This window comes from Macaca thibetana, chromosome 12 (assembly GCF_024542745.1).
Source record: "Macaca thibetana thibetana isolate TM-01 chromosome 12, ASM2454274v1, whole genome shotgun sequence".
Classification (NCBI taxonomy): domain Eukaryota; kingdom Metazoa; phylum Chordata; class Mammalia; order Primates; family Cercopithecidae; genus Macaca; species Macaca thibetana.
Genome location: NC_065589.1, coordinates 122,355,883 through 122,371,756, shown reverse-complemented (window position 1 = coordinate 122,371,756; position 15,874 = coordinate 122,355,883). Strand labels below are relative to the sequence as shown.

Below are 15,874 nucleotides of genomic sequence, written 5' to 3'. Positions count from 1 at the left end.
AAATGCTCTCTCCCTTTTACGAATATTAAGCACACTCCATCTGTAAAGCACTTATCAAAACTGTTCATATCACAATTAAATAAATGTCTTATCCTCACAGATATGTGTTTTATCACTTTGGGAACACAGATCTATGGGCTTTACTTCTTTGAAGTTTTCATATTTTCTCTTATTATATCGCCTTGTATATAATAGGTATCCAATAATGCATTCAATGAATTATCTACAAATAGTGTTAGGGAGTAATTTACTAATTCCAAATATTTATATCATGTTTATCTTTTATGGGAGGCATGCCCTGTGCAAGGCTTATATTCTATGGAATCATTTTGAAGAAAAAGGTAAAACAAGAAATGAGAAAGATAGGGCATGTATTCAAGTCTTATATATGATTGCTTAGAGTTGATTAGAGCAGGCAGCAGTTGATATTAAGTGAATGAACTAAAAGTAGAAATTTCCTAGATAGAATGATTTACTTATTTATTTTCCTTACTAAGAAGCAGGCCATCTGACTCTTTATCAAGGAAAAGGCAGAGAACTTTAGAATATTTGCCACAATTTTCTTAATCCAGTCTGTCACTGATGGACATTTGGGTTGATTCCAAGTCTTTGCTATTGTGAATAGTGAGTTCCTGTCCTTTGTAGGGACATGGATGCAGCTGGAAACCATCATTCGCAGCAAACTATCGCAAGAACAGAAAACCAAACACCGCATGTTCTCACTCATAGGTGGGAATTGAACAATGAGATCACTTGGACACAGGAAGGGGAACATCACACACCGGGGCCTATTGTGGGGAGGGGGAAGGTGGGAGGGATAGCATTAGGAGATATACCTATGTAAATGATGAGTTAATGGGGGCAGCACACCAACATGGCACATGTATACATATGTAATAAACCTGCACATTGTGCACATGTACCCTAGAACTTAAAGTATAATAATAAAAAAAGAAAAAAATATTAGCCACAAGAGCCTACCTCTGGCACTGATCACTGGCAATGATAATTGTGGAAGTGTAAAGGAAAAATCCACAGATTCAGGTCAAATCATTCTTAGAAACGGATAAATGACATCTACAATCTTTCCTAAGTGACAATGAGCTTGACGTTATGCTAATCTGTTGTAAAACTCAATTTATTATCATTAATGGCATCCTGCAAAAATAAAATCTTGGTAGGCTCAATGAGTAACCAGTGGCCACGTAACCCTCCTTGAGCCTGATTCCCTCTCCTTCTGTGTGGGAAAGCATCTAGAATTCTAACCTGTGCTTGTTTCACTTGTTTCTTTCAGCTTCTGGCCAATACGGTGCTTCCATTCTACCAAGCTTCAGAGAGGTCCCTACAAGGCCACTGCAGGGAGTTCATTACACTTAGCTCGGATCCTTTGTACTTCATTACTTTGTCAACATTGACATTTATAACACTGGCCCAGATTCCCCAGGCAAAGGGCAAATAAATCAATAGCAGAGCCATTGGCAAGGAAGAGGGATATCAGGCAAAGAAAATCAATAGGCGGCATGGTTGTATGATCTTATTAACAATAGTTGCTGTTTTCAAACCAGACACTTCACAGGCACTATCTCATATCTTCAGAACAAATCAATAAAGCAAGTATTACTACTCCTACTTTACAGATGAGGAAACCAAGGCTCAGAGAGGTGATGTTAATCATGAGAGAGCTAAGTAGCAACCTTTCTATGGTTTGAGCTCAGCACTGTCTGACCCCCAACCCATTCATTTCCCATCTCACTACCACACATACTCATGAGAAAAATACATTGTAAGAGGAAGCTGGAGACACTCATCCAAGTCTTGGAGGCAGCTAGCTGCACAACACTGGGCCCAGTCATGGGTAGCATGATAACCTTTCAGATAACCACAGCTCTAATATTTATACATTATACATATGTGTATGTGTATGTATGTGACTGTGTGTGTTTTCCTTCAACATATATTACAGAACATGTAATATGTGTCTGCCAATACAGTAGCAGGGAAGACAAAACTGTAAATGAGACTGGGGTCCTGTCTTTGGAACCTCATGACTACTCCATGCTGAGAAGTGGAGAGGGACAGAGGTGATGTCTGGAGTCTTTAAGCATCAGACTAGATTTGATGATTTTAAGCTTGACTGACTCAAAAAGTATCACATGATTATAACCCATCAGAGGCAGCTTGACTCCTGAGAAAATAAGTTTAAATAATTTCAGGTGGGTTTTGGCCTTGTTAACTCTTTTCAGATGATTTTATCAAGAGTATTGTGGGCCAGGTGCAGTGGCTCATGCCTGTAATCCCAGCACTTTGGGAGGCCGACATGGGTGGATTACTGGAGGTCAGGAGTTTGAAATCAGCCTGGCCAACATGGTGAAACCCCATCTCTACTAAAGATACAAAAATTAGCTGGGCATGTGGCGCGCACCTGTAATCCCGGCTACTTGGGAGGCTGGGACAGGAGAATCGCTTGAACTCAGAAGGCAGAGGTTGAAGTAAGCGGAGATTGCACCTGGGTGACAGAGTGAGACTCCATCTCCAAAAAGAAAAAGAAAAAGAAAAATGAAGTTAAAAAGTAAATACTGTTCACACCACTGCCTCCACTGTTTACCAATCATGAATTAAAGTCATGTTGACACCTTGCCTTATCCATTCATCCCCCTAGAGTGGGAGAGAAGAGTAAAATTTAAGCTTTGTTACGTAAAGACTAGAATACCTTTAGCTGGAAGGCAATTCGAGTCCTAAAGGAAAAATGCTGAGTTGGATGAAGTAGCTTTTTACGTTATGATTATACTGGTGTTACAAACTTTACTGAGCTTTTATTACACGTCAGGCATCAACCTAGGCACATCATCTGCATCACCACTAGATTTTCCGAATTATAAGTGTTATAATAACATATACCTGTGTTCTAATTGAGAAGACTGACGTTTGCAAGACTTAGTAATTTGTCCAGGTCACATTAGTCAATGGTGAAGTCACAATTTGAACCCACAGCTGATTCCAAAGCCTGACTTACAAGAAATGCGCCATCTTCTCTCCATGATTAAAGACTCTCTCACTCTACCTCTACTTTTAAGCCCATCAGGTCTAAAAAGACAAACTTTTGATGCAGAGCTTCTCAGCAGACCAATGAATTATGCATTGTGTCAAATACTTCATATCATTCCTTATAAACCAAACTGTGGCAAGATCTATTAGGAGTGTGGAATCCAGACACTTACGAGTTACGTGATATTGGGAAAGTCACTGAACCTCTGTGACTCAATTTTCTCATCTATAAAAATAGAAATAAGAATGGTACTTATCTCCCTGGGGAAAAATAAATTAACATAAGGAACGAGTTTAGACTTAGCATACAGAAAGATATTATCAAATAATCATACTAACAGTAACTACTAGTTTTATTGTACTATCAGTATTAGTATGCTATAAATACTATACCATTTTTAGTATTATCATTTGGTAACAGTGAAGAAAACCTAGAATTAGCATAGCCTACACGGGATACTTCAAAACCTTGAAAAACTTTAATACTACCAACAGATCCCACGCAAATAACTTTCCTTTGAAAGAATTAATTTTTAAGATAAGCCGGATCTTTAGAACAAGGATAATTTTTTTGCTATTATGTTTGTTTGTTTGTTTCACACACCGTGTAGCCATAGTAATGCTCAATAGTTTTTGCTTGAGGAGAACTAATTTAAAGTTTATATCAATAAGAGTCACGTCATGTGACTTCTGGGCCACCATACAAAACATCCTTTGCTATCACAGTCAGGCAAAGATGTGTAAAGTCTGGCGTTTCCTTGAAGGCCACCCCTCTTAGAAGGAGATTACTAACAGCTCCTCCCAGCTGAAGACAGTCTGCATTTAGAAACAACGTGTCATTGATATTTTTGCTTCATTCATTTTTTTTAGTCACGAGTATAGACAGAGCAGGCAAGTGATGATATAAAATGAGTAACTCAAGGGCATTCTATTCAAAGAGTGGTTTCACTCTTAGAAAAAAACGGACAACTTTTACAGAGCAGTGCAGAGCATGGAGCAGGCTGGCACTGCTATCATGAGGTGATTCATGTAACACACAGAAATAAAATTGCATCTTAAATCATAAGATAACACACATTCCTGTTGCATGAGAAGAAACTAAATTATCTATTGAATTTATCTGTGGGGGAAAAATGTAACTTGTTATTAAAGGAAAAAAAAAATAACAAAAATCCCATATAACCCAGTTGCAATTCAATGCTGGTTATCCACAAAGTAGAAAATATAAGACATGCGTGTTTGGGAAGTTGGGATGATTATTGAAATCTGATATTTCAGGATGCTCTAAAACACACCATTTACTTCATGACGCAGAAGGTCAGATTAGATTAACGTATCTAAAATACTGTATTACCCAAAGAGACAGTATCATTAAAAATTATCTGGACACAATATAAGACAATTTCGTACAGTGTTAGGATTTGAGTCTGGAAGAGGCTGTGGTTTGGAGATTCAGTATTTACTAAAGAACTATGCATGACCATAAACAAAATGAAACATAATTTGAGGAGCCTATGCATTTAAAATGAAATAATCTTTTAGAGGAGTCACTGTGGAAGCTATAAACTTGTTTTAAAGAAGATTACATGAATTTATTTATTAAAAGAGCATACCTCAACTATTATTATTCCTACTGCAACATATTTGAATTGTTGATGCACACTGGCACAATCCTTTCCCAAATCAGCCACAATTCCTAGCCCATGGCTATAACTGCACCCTCTTCTCTCCTCTTAAAAGAGGGAGAGCAAAATGCAAGGCAGAAAAAGAGGTGGCATTACTAGATCATTGCTGATTTTTCTCTTTCTCTGGTAAGAACAGCTCAACTTGCTTCTGAGAAGTACCCTTTCCCTGTTATCAACCCATGCAATTAACACTGAACTAACTCCTTCACTCTCTTCACAGCGTAGCTGGGTGAATAATTTGGCCATGGCCATGCAGTAGATCCCAATCATCTGAACACTGCCATGGTCTGAGATTGGTCCTTGAAAACTCAACCCCATGACTTAACACAAGGAAAGTTTTCTGGAACTTTTAAAAGTGAGAGGTTTTCTTTCCACATGGAATGTTGAACTGCTACTACTTAAACCTGGAGTTGATGATTTCACCTTCATAACCACTGAAATCTTGCCTGCAAATGAAGTCCCTCCAAGAGGTAAGCAGTCACATGTGGAGTGAGAAACAGACAGACTGGAAACACCCGAATCTTAATATTTGAGATTCTGAAGCCAGCTGTACCTGAAGCAGATCTTATACCTTGAAACTTCTATTTTAACCAACTATTATTTCCTCTTTTGTTGTCATTGTTGAATCTGGTATGAGTTTGATATACCCTTGAAACAGTGCTAATCGATAACGAGTCACACTAGATTCTGCAAGACTCACCATGGTTCAGAATTGCTCTTTTGGAGCTCGGTTGAGCACCTCCCTGGAAGTTACACTTACAGTCACCTTGACAGACACATTAACAAAAAAGAAAACAGAAAAAAAAAAAAAAAAAACAAAAAAAAAACCTCACAGTTCTCTTTTATGTTTCTACAACCTTGAAAATAAAAAAAAAGCAAACATTTCTTGAGTATATGCTAAATACCAAGTATTTTGCATATAATGTTTCAAGAAATCCTTACACAGCTCTGTGAATTCATTAAATGAATTACGTATTACTATCCTCATTCTACCAATAAGGAACCATACACAAGTTAGATAAATTCACCAAGGTCACACAATGTTTAACTACGTGAGAGATGCAAACATGGGTCAATTTGTCTCCAAAAAGCTGGGCATCTTCCACTCTGGAATTGTGCTTCCTAGTTTAGCATTGACTCCCAGATTTGAATCATAAGAAGCCTCTGTGTCCAAAATCAAAAAGGAATTAGAGTACGGTCTTCCAAAGTGAGCATTTTGAAGTACACACCTTTTATTTATATGCATAAATTCTTCTGTGCTTTCTATAAATGGCAGCCGTAACTCACCCTCTGCAAGATGCTTGTAAGGTGATTTTATGTGAAAGCATTCAAGGTATTCATTCAATGATACTGTAATGTTGCACAAGACACAGTAGGCTCAAAGTGTAAACCTGAGGGATTGGGGAGAATTAAAGAACCCTGTTCTATAGATGCAATCAGAACTCATTTTAACATGTCAAAATCATGTGTACATGCTCACAGATAGCTCTGCGACTTACAGATTAACTGTAAATTTTATGCATCTTGAGAAGAAATGCTTTCAATTCCTGTATTTTTTTTTTTTTTTGAGGCAAGTAAATATTGAAATCTAGATGGGCAAACAGCCACTGGAGCAGAAGAATAATGCCTCTGGCAGGCGTGAGCTTTGGCCTATCAAACTGGCAATAGGAGATTAATAAACGTCAGCTGCATAAAAAAAAATGTTATCAGCATGCCATGAGTGCAAATTTCATTTTGATGTCTCTTCAGAATTTTGTAGCAACAGTTTAAAGGCCATACTATAATTCTTTTCCACCTAAACTTTAACCTGTTTACCTATTTTTAAAAAGTAGCTACTTCTTAATTCTGCAGATTAGCAAGAAGTCTTCTCTCAGAAGAGTAATACCATACTTCTCTCAGAAGTATGATGATGATAATAATAATAATAATAACAACTCTTAATTTCACCCAATAATAGTAGTTTTTGTTTTGAAATCAAATTTTCTTGATATATTTTGGATGCAGCTGGAAACCATCATTCGCAGCAAACTATGGCAAGAACAGAAAACCAAACACCGCATGTTCTCACTCATAGGTGGGAACTGAACAATAGGATCACTTGGACTCGGGAAGGGGAACATCACACACGGGGGCCTATCATGGGGAGGGGGTAGGGGGGAGGGATTGCATTGGGAGTTATACCTGATGTAAATGATGAGTTGATGGGTGCTGACGAGTTGATGGGTGCAGCACGCCAACATGGCACAAGTATACACATGTAACAAACCTGCACGTTATGCACATGTACCCTAGAACTTAAAGTATAATAAAATTAAAAAATTTAAAAAAAAAAAGAAGGGGACATCAGGACCAGAAAAAAATAAGTTAAACACGGCCGGGCGCAGTGGCTCAAGCCTGTAATCCCAGCACTTTGGGAGGCCGAGACGGGTGGATCACGAGGTCAGGAGATCGAGACCATCCTGGCTAACACGGTCAACCCCGTCTCTCCTAAAAAATACAAAAAACTAGCCGGGCGAGGTGGCGGGCGCCTGTAGTCCCAGCTACTCGGGAGGCTGAGGCAGGAGAATGGCGTAAACCCGGGAGGCGGAGCTTGCAGTGAGCCGAGATCGCACCACTCACTCCAACCTGGGCTACAGAGCAAGACTCCGTCTCAAAAAATAAATAAATAAATAAATAAACACAAAAAAGGAGAGTTTCTTTTAGAAGTTTCAAGTTTTTTCGATTCCTAAGTCTGCCTGGCTGTCTATGCTCTTGTGACAGGGCCAAGTTAAACAGAGACTTAGAAATAACAGTGATAGAGCACGCTATGTTTAAATCTGAGGCATATACATCTATACTTTCAAATGAAATAAGTACATTTCCAGAAACATTCTCTCTTCCAAATGGGTTACTTCCCTAAATATATGCTCTCTCTCTTTTAATGTTATTTTTCTTAAATTCACTGATGCAATCGGCCAGAACAAGGAATTCTCACTTGAAAGTTAAGAAATGTCAGTAAACCACAGAATAAAGTTTGCAATATCCCATAACTTGACAGATATGAGCATCAACATTCTTAGAGAACCAACAGTGAAGTTTTAATGTAGACAATTATATCGGCTATTTTTTATGGGCCAGTATCTACATCATGGGGACCTTCAGGAAACAAACAAACAAAAAAACAAACAAACAAAAAACTGCTTTATTTATAACAGTATCTGTAGCACCGTGGCTGGTATAGAGTATGTACTAAACCACTGTCCTCTTTAATAAGGAATTGGTCCTTTCTTGGACAAAAAGAAAATGAACAAACTTGCTTTTGCTTTGCAATGAAATGCTATTGGTGGTACTGAAGAAAACTGAGACACTAGATTTACTACATACTTTTTTTTCGTATCTATCTACCATGAAAAATGCTCTCGAGTGTTTGATTTACAGTTGGAAATGTCCTCCAAAGCAATCTTTTCTAAAATTGTGAAGCTCAGTTGCATTCATCATTAATTCCATGTAGCCATCTTAATATCATCCCTTCCTGTTTTCTCCATCCCTACTCTACTCTATTTCTGATGCATGGGGTTTGGTTTCCTTGTTCCAGAGTTCCCCCAGGATTAGTGTCCTTTCTAAATAATAAGTCTGGATGTTCATATTGTCTCCCTTTACCTTCTGCTAGGTAACTTTCATAGACCAGAGTGTTGAGGTTAAGTGTTGGTCCAAATCCTTTCATCTGTTCAACAGCTGTTCAAATGGGAAGGCAGCCCAGTAGGCAGATGTCTCCCATCCTTAGAACAATGAAGACATTTTATTGGGTATTTGATATGGTTTGTATCTGTGTCCTCACTCAGATCTCATGTTGAATTGTAATCCTTAATGTTGGAAGTAGGACATGGTGGGTGGTGATTGGCTCATGAGGGAAGATTTCTGATGAATAGTTTACTACCATCCTCTTGTTGATGTCCTTGTGATGGTTGGTGAGTGAGTTGGTGAGATATAATTGTTTAAAATTGTGTGGCACCTTCCTCCTCTCTCTTCTTCCTGCTCTGACCATGTGACATGCCTGCTCCTCCTTTGTCTTCTGCCATGACTTTAAAATTCTTGAGGTTTCCCAGAAGCTGAGCAGATGCCAGCATCATGCTTCTTCTATGGCTTGTAGAACCATAAGTCAATTAAACATCTTTTTCTTTATAAATTACCTAGTCTCAAGTATTTATGGCACTGCCAAAATGGACTAATGCAGGATTCCTCCTCAATCTTAACAGTTCTTTTCTACCTGATAATTACGAAGCACCAGAAATAAAATAACAAGTTGTCTGTAGTACCTTGCTTTAAAGTTTCAATTCGCCAGTCTTATTGTTGGCTTAGCTGAAAGAGTGAAGGGTCATATGAATGCTATACACAGTGGTAAGATTTAATGAGGATTTTTTTTCATTTTTAACAAGAGGATATTATTGGAACTTCCATTACACACAGCAGGGGGCCATGAAAAAGGTCTGGGCTTTGTGGTCAGTAAGCCCAAATTTTCCCTCTTTCCTAAGATGTTTTAATTTGGTTAATGATATTAATAGTAATGACATTTCTGCTAATACTTCAACCAGAAGACTGATCTCACTCAGATATGGAGCTCAAATTTATATTTCTTCACTGTTCAGAAAAAAAAAGGTGAGAAATTAAAATTGTCCTAAGTTGGTAGTACCACCTGGCACCTGGCAGAAGTTAAAAAAAAAATCTTATTTTGAGGAAAGTGTCTTGATTTTTGATCCTTAGAGTTGTCACAAATTAATTGCGATCAATATGAACAAACACACATGCACACACGCACACACACACACACACAGCATAAGGAAACAAGCCACCACAGGAAAAAAATCTAGAAAACAGCTAGTAACAGACTGGGACCCTCACAGACTTCAGATGTTGAAATTATCAGAGACAAAATGTTTAATAACTATTAATTAAATGCCTAAATACATAAAAAGATGGAAACGAACAAAAGAATGGAGACAACAAATTATCTTTTTTAATAGTCATGCTTCAAAAAGAGCAAAATATTATTTTTAGAAATGAAAGATAAAATCAATAAGAAATGATTCATTGAATGAGATTAGGCATAAATAAGGAGAGGACTAGTGAATGTGATGATAAAGCCAAATGAATTGCCCAGAATGCAAGATGTTATATCAAAGAATGAAAACTACAAGAAGAGTGTAAGAAATATGATGATAGAATTAGCAAGTCTAAGTTCATATAATTTATATATAAAAGAATTGAGTAGATAGAATAGGAGGAAGTAAGATTTGATATTTTGAGAATTTTTAAGAACTGATGAACGGATACGTATGAATAATAAATATGAATTGGATGCATAGACACATATGACATAATGAACAGGAAACATTAAAATATCAAGTAAGATACTTTAAAAAGAAATCTACAAGCAGACACCTGATGACAAAACGGCAAAACATCAAAGAAAAAGGGATGACTTTAAATCAACTTGTAGGTGGTAGGCACGGAGGTGGTCAGAGTACCTACAAAAGCAGGATAGATGGACAGCTGACTTCTTGGTAGCAACCAGGGGAGCCAGGAAACAAGAGGACACTGATGTGCCAGTGAATCTCTGAAACTGGCTCTTCAGTAGGAAGAGGTAGGGAAAGTCCTGGCTTTTAGCATTTCTGATATCCACAGTGTAAACCCTCCTACTACAGCTGATTTCAAGCTGGCATCCTGCCACCATTGAAGGATGCAGAGTTGGGGAGAGACGTGTATACCTGACTTTTACAGGTATATGGGCTCCATAACTCTTCCATCTTATAGGTACACTGGCTCCATAACACCTCTGACTAATTTCTCTACATCTGAGAGAAAATATTCTTCAATATTGAATTGAAGATCTGGCAAAATCATCTTCCAAGATTAAAGGTAAAATACAAACCTTTTGTTCAGGGGGAAAAAAAATCTCTCTCTCTCTCTCTCTCTGTCTATCTATCTATTGAAGGAAACACAGAAAAGAATTCAAAAGAATTTAGTTCAAAAGAAGAAAATAAAGTCTGGCAGAAAATAGAAAAGTCTGAGATAAAGGAAGAAATGAGGAATATATAAACTAGTGTCTATATTAATATATCAAAAATAAGCAGTATCTAAAAACATAAAAATGAGTATTATTAGGAGGGGGAATGGAATCAGAAATAAATGAAACTCAATCTGGGATCAGTGTTGATTGGTTCTTCCAACTGCTATTTGGGGAACTAAAATGGACATTTTTTTGACCCTACTGCAGCTAGCTTTCTGGATCAACATCACATCTGGAAATTATAAACCCTTTATGAAGCTTGAGGGCTGTAGCAGGAATTATTTTTCTGCCTTTTCAGCTCTATCTACCGGCAAGCAAAAGCAGGGGCGCGTGCTGCCTTCTTCACAACCATTTTTCAGAGACCTCCTCCTTCTACTTATGAATTTGCATACAGTCTGGGGCACGGGGAAGTCATTCCAAAAGACCCCACAAAGAACTCACACTGTAAGTATACAATTTTGTAAGAGCAACTAACTTACTGTTTTAAATGTATTTCTGCTCACAATGCCTTGAGTTATTAATGTTTTCTGCACTGTACTGTGATAGAGAGAGAGAGAGTCAGAAAGAATATGATGGAATCACAGGAAAAGTTGGATATATAGGAAATAGGGTAGCATAAACAAGTTCAATTGTACAAGTAGCTCCAGAATGTAAAAGGACCTACATTTGCCATTATAAAAAAAAAAAAAAAAAAGGATAGACAGATTGGGTATAAAAATAAAATCTAGCGGTATGTTCTTCACAAGATCTCCTACAAAGCTGAAAGAAAAGGAAAACTTGAAAGAAAAAGAATGAGAAAAGAGGCCAGGCAAATACTAAGTTAAGTGAGACTGTAATAGGAATATTAATAATGGGCAAAATAAATTTAAGCATTGAAAGACATTACTAAAGTTTAAAAAGATCACTTAAGTGTGATGAAATGTTCACTTCATCAGGTAGATAAAAAATTTCCATCTTGTATGCATGTAATGAATACTCTCATTATATATAAAGTGAAAATTGACAGAACTTCCAGTAGAAAAAGAGAAGATTCACTATTATAGTAGGAAATTACAATGCCTTTAAAATTTTTGATGAACGATTGAGTTGTTCAAATCCTTAATTTATGCACTCATACATTTAAGTTAAAATTAAGTAAAACTTAAAAATATATTTTAAAATTAAGTACACATTTAAGTATTCTGCTAAATTACTTTAATATTTTACCTCTTGGAAATTTTTATAAAATAAGATAGAAATGCAGTGCCTATTTCTGCCACAGATACATCTTGGCATTTTCTGAACAAGAAATCTTGGTTTCAGATCTCAGATATGACGGGAGCAAAAGGCTGCAGACTTGAATCCTTAAACACCCTAATGAAAATTATGTATTCATTTATTTTAATAAAGCCCACTGGAAAGGTATGAACTAGAACAACATACCTGTGACTTTGCCCAGGGTGAGTGACCTTATAACCCTGAACTCTACTTCTGGAGAGAAGTTATAACTGAGTCGAAGTTGATGGTCCATCTGCAGGAAAACAGAAAACAAAGGCACATCAGCACAGGTCTGCAAGTAAGAAGCATAAAACGATCCCATCTGGAAATAGCTTGAAACAACGCACACAGAGAGCAGATCCCCCTCTGAGATTTCCTCTCCAGAGAGATTAGACAGGTCTCGCTAATTCTCCCACAATGCACATAAAATACCCCTTGCTTTCTTCTTTGTGAAATAAGGGTTTTCACACAAGTCTTCTCCCTGGGAAACTGTATATAGCGTTTTACAGGTATTTATCACCCCATTGAGATTTTCTCACCAAATTCTTTGCTGCAAACAAGCAAACAAATGAAACCTGCTCAGGAACTTGCTGTGCAAGATTAACATTCATAGGAGGCAGGAACTCATTTTCCATTTCTCCTCCTTTCTCTCAGTTTGTCCTTAGGGCCACCACTGCCTCCATTGTTCCATAATTCTAACCTGGTCTCATTTAGGTGTGGGCAGAGAGCTTTTCCTGGGCAAGGACTGCAGTTCGACAAAACATGTGGCCCTGGGGAGGAGAGGGTAGCTGAACAGTTAGTTGCAACCAACATAGACGGTTGATAATCCCATCTTGCAGGGGTGAGCAAAAGCCACCACCGGGACTTTAATAGGACTTTATTTCTATGACCATCCTTTAGAGATCCCTCCTTACTTCACCCATTGCTAATTCCAGCTCCATCCGTTTGGTCCCCTCCCCATTCCTAGGAGACCTCCCCGTTCATTCTCACTTTTTCAGGCTAGCCATATCCTACTGGTTTCTTCCAGGCTCTACTCTGACTATGCATATGGTGCTATTCCTGGAAAGGATCCTCATTATTTTTCAGTTCACCTGTAAGAAGAGGAGACTAAGATCCCATTGGCCATGTGCCTAACTTTGCACAGCTTGGGTGCAACCCACCGGAGATTCATACATAGTCCTCCCATCTTCCTTGCCATGACTTTCCTTTGGCATGGCTGCTCAGAATGACCCTCCTCTGTTCTCAGGCAACTTACATTCTAGAGGAGAGAGCTAGGACAGAAAATTTGATAAGTAAATACATTGTATTGGAACTTAAGTGCTGAGAGAAAAAAAATAATGCAGGCAAGGATAAGAGGGAGTGTAGGGTTGAAGTCAAGGAAATAGATTGTTCTATTAAATAAGCTGATCAGACACGGCCTCAATGAGAATGACCTCTTGAATCATTTGAGTCCAGAAGGAAGTACAAGAACTGGACATGTATATACGTAAAGAATAGCATTCTAGGCAAAGCAGTGAGTCCAAGTGCTCTGCAAATAGCAAGGAGGCCAGAGTGGCACAGCTAACGTTCCAGAGGGCATATAATTAGATGAGGTTAGTGAAGCAACCAGAAAGGGAGCAGGGGTGTCAGATCATGGAGATCCTTATAAGCCACTGGAAGACCTTTGACTTTTTCTATGTAAGAGAAAGGAAACCATTGACAGGGTTTGGACAGAAGAATGCCAGAGTCTGACTATTCCTTCATCAGGATCACTCTGACTGCTGTGTTGAGGATAGACAGCTGAAAAAACCTAAAGAGGAGCAGGGAGATGTCAATCAAAAGGCAACTGTAAACAGTGATAATCCAAGCAAAGGACAAGGGTGGCTTGCGGAAAGGTAGCTGCTAATGATCCATGAGATGTGGCATGTAAGAGAAAGAGAGATGAAAGGAGAACACTACAATTTTGAGATTGTGTACTTGAAAAATGAAGCTGCCACTAACTGGGATATGCTTTTGGGGATGAGGTCATTGTTTCAGAGGAGCTTCCTAATAAGTCAATTTTAACTATTTACTTAAATATTCCGATGCCTAACAGACATTCCTATAGATATGCCCAGTAGGTTGTTGGTATAAGGTCTGGAATCCAGGGACAGGATTAGTGTTAGATACACATTCAGGACTGATTAATTGGCATGTACATGAAATTTAAAGATGTGAGATTGAATGAGATGAGTATGGAGTGAGTATAGATCAAAAGCAGAAGTTGGAGTCCTTGGGTGTTCTGATGGCTAGAGTTTTGAGAGATGATGGGAAACCAACAAAAGAGACAAGAGGGAGCAACTAACACAGGCAAAAGGATCAACAGGCAAGAGTTGTATCCTGCAAGCAATAAAGACTCAGGTCAATTGCAAGAACAGGAAGGAATCCTGATGTCAGTTGCCAGTGAGAGGAGAAGGAAAGATAACACTGAGACATGACCACCAGATTTTGCAAGGTAAGCACACTGATGCCTTAAGAAGTACAATTTTGCTGACGCACAGAGACAAAACATTTTCAGTGTGGGTATAAGAAAAAGGTAGGGAAAATTTGAAGAACAAACATATAAACAACATTTCCAAAAATATGGGCAAGAAAATGACAAAGAGAATGGAACACTGTAAGAAGTCAGATAAGAGAAAGGTTTCCTCTCTTTATCCAGAGATATGCTGGCTTGTTTGCTTGTTTAGCTATTGTCATTGTATACTAGTTCTTAATGCATGTAATAATTATTTGTTTTATGCTTTGGGGAGTCATTCAGTAGAGCTGGAACAAATGATGAAACAGAGGGAGGAAGGAGAATTCTGGAGTGATTTTCTTCAGTAGGATATCAGATCTGGCCCACAGGTAGTCAGGTCAGGCCTTAGCTAGAACCATGAACTATTCCGGAGGGAGAGAGAGTGCAAACACAGATGTGGTAGGTACGTAACGTGCTCTTGAGAATGTGCAGATACTCTCTTCTGAATGTTACATTTTTACAAGAAATAAGAAAGCAAAGTCATCTGCTGAGAGTTAAGACAAACTGGCAATTGTTAGCAGTATAAGTAAAAAGGAGAGAGTGTAAAATGGTCAACCGGGAGAACAGGAGAACAGACAGATTAAAAAACATGGAGTGATTGCTGGGCAGATGCAAGGGCTTGCTGAGGGTAATGATTCTAAAGGGGATGATCTGGGCTCTGTCTATTCTCTGTTGAGCTCTGCCATCATCTGCTGCTGGCCCTTTATATGGAGCTCACTGAGATCTCATGGGGTGCCTCCCACACAACACGCTTTCAGACAGCTTTAGCCTGCGCTCACACGGACCCTCTTCCTGAGCACTCGCCTCCATGCGGCCAACTTCTACTCATCTTCAAGACTCAGCTTACTCCTAACTTGCTCCAGGGAGTAAGTACTGATACCCAGGTGGGATCAGCGCCCTCTTCAGTATCACCTGTGCATTCTTCCTCCACAACCCTTCCCACAGCCTGTGATGATTTCCTCTTTGCCCATGCATCTTCCTCACTTTAATGCAGCCCAGGGGTTGGCAAATCTGAGCAGACATTAGTATCACCTGCTGCTTTCCCCTCTTCCATAGCCTCTAATTTAGTAGATCTAGTGTGGAACCCAAGAATCTGCATTTCTGTTTGTTTGCTTGTTTGTTTGTTTTTTGAGACGGAGTCACTCTCTCTCCCAGGCTGGAGTGCAGTGGAGGGATCTCTGCTCACTGCAACCTCCACCTCCCGGGTTCAAGCGATTCTCCTACCTCAGCCTCCCCAGTAGCTGGGATTACAGGTGTGTGCCACCACACCTGGCTAATTTTTGTATTTTTAGTAGATACGGGGTTTTG

The 15,874-nt window shown here is 38.6% G+C and overlaps 1 protein-coding gene across 1 annotated transcript in view; it reads right to left on the bottom strand.

Moving 5' to 3' along the window:
- CNTNAP5 (contactin associated protein family member 5) overlaps window positions 1–15,874 on the bottom strand; it is an 862,050-nt gene that overhangs the window by 38,755 nt on the left and 807,421 nt on the right. The window contains exon 21 of the mRNA XM_050752523.1: window positions 12,199–12,286. Coding sequence (XP_050608480.1) covers window positions 12,199–12,286 — 88 coding nt within the window. The remainder of the gene's footprint in view (window positions 1–12,198; window positions 12,287–15,874) is intronic.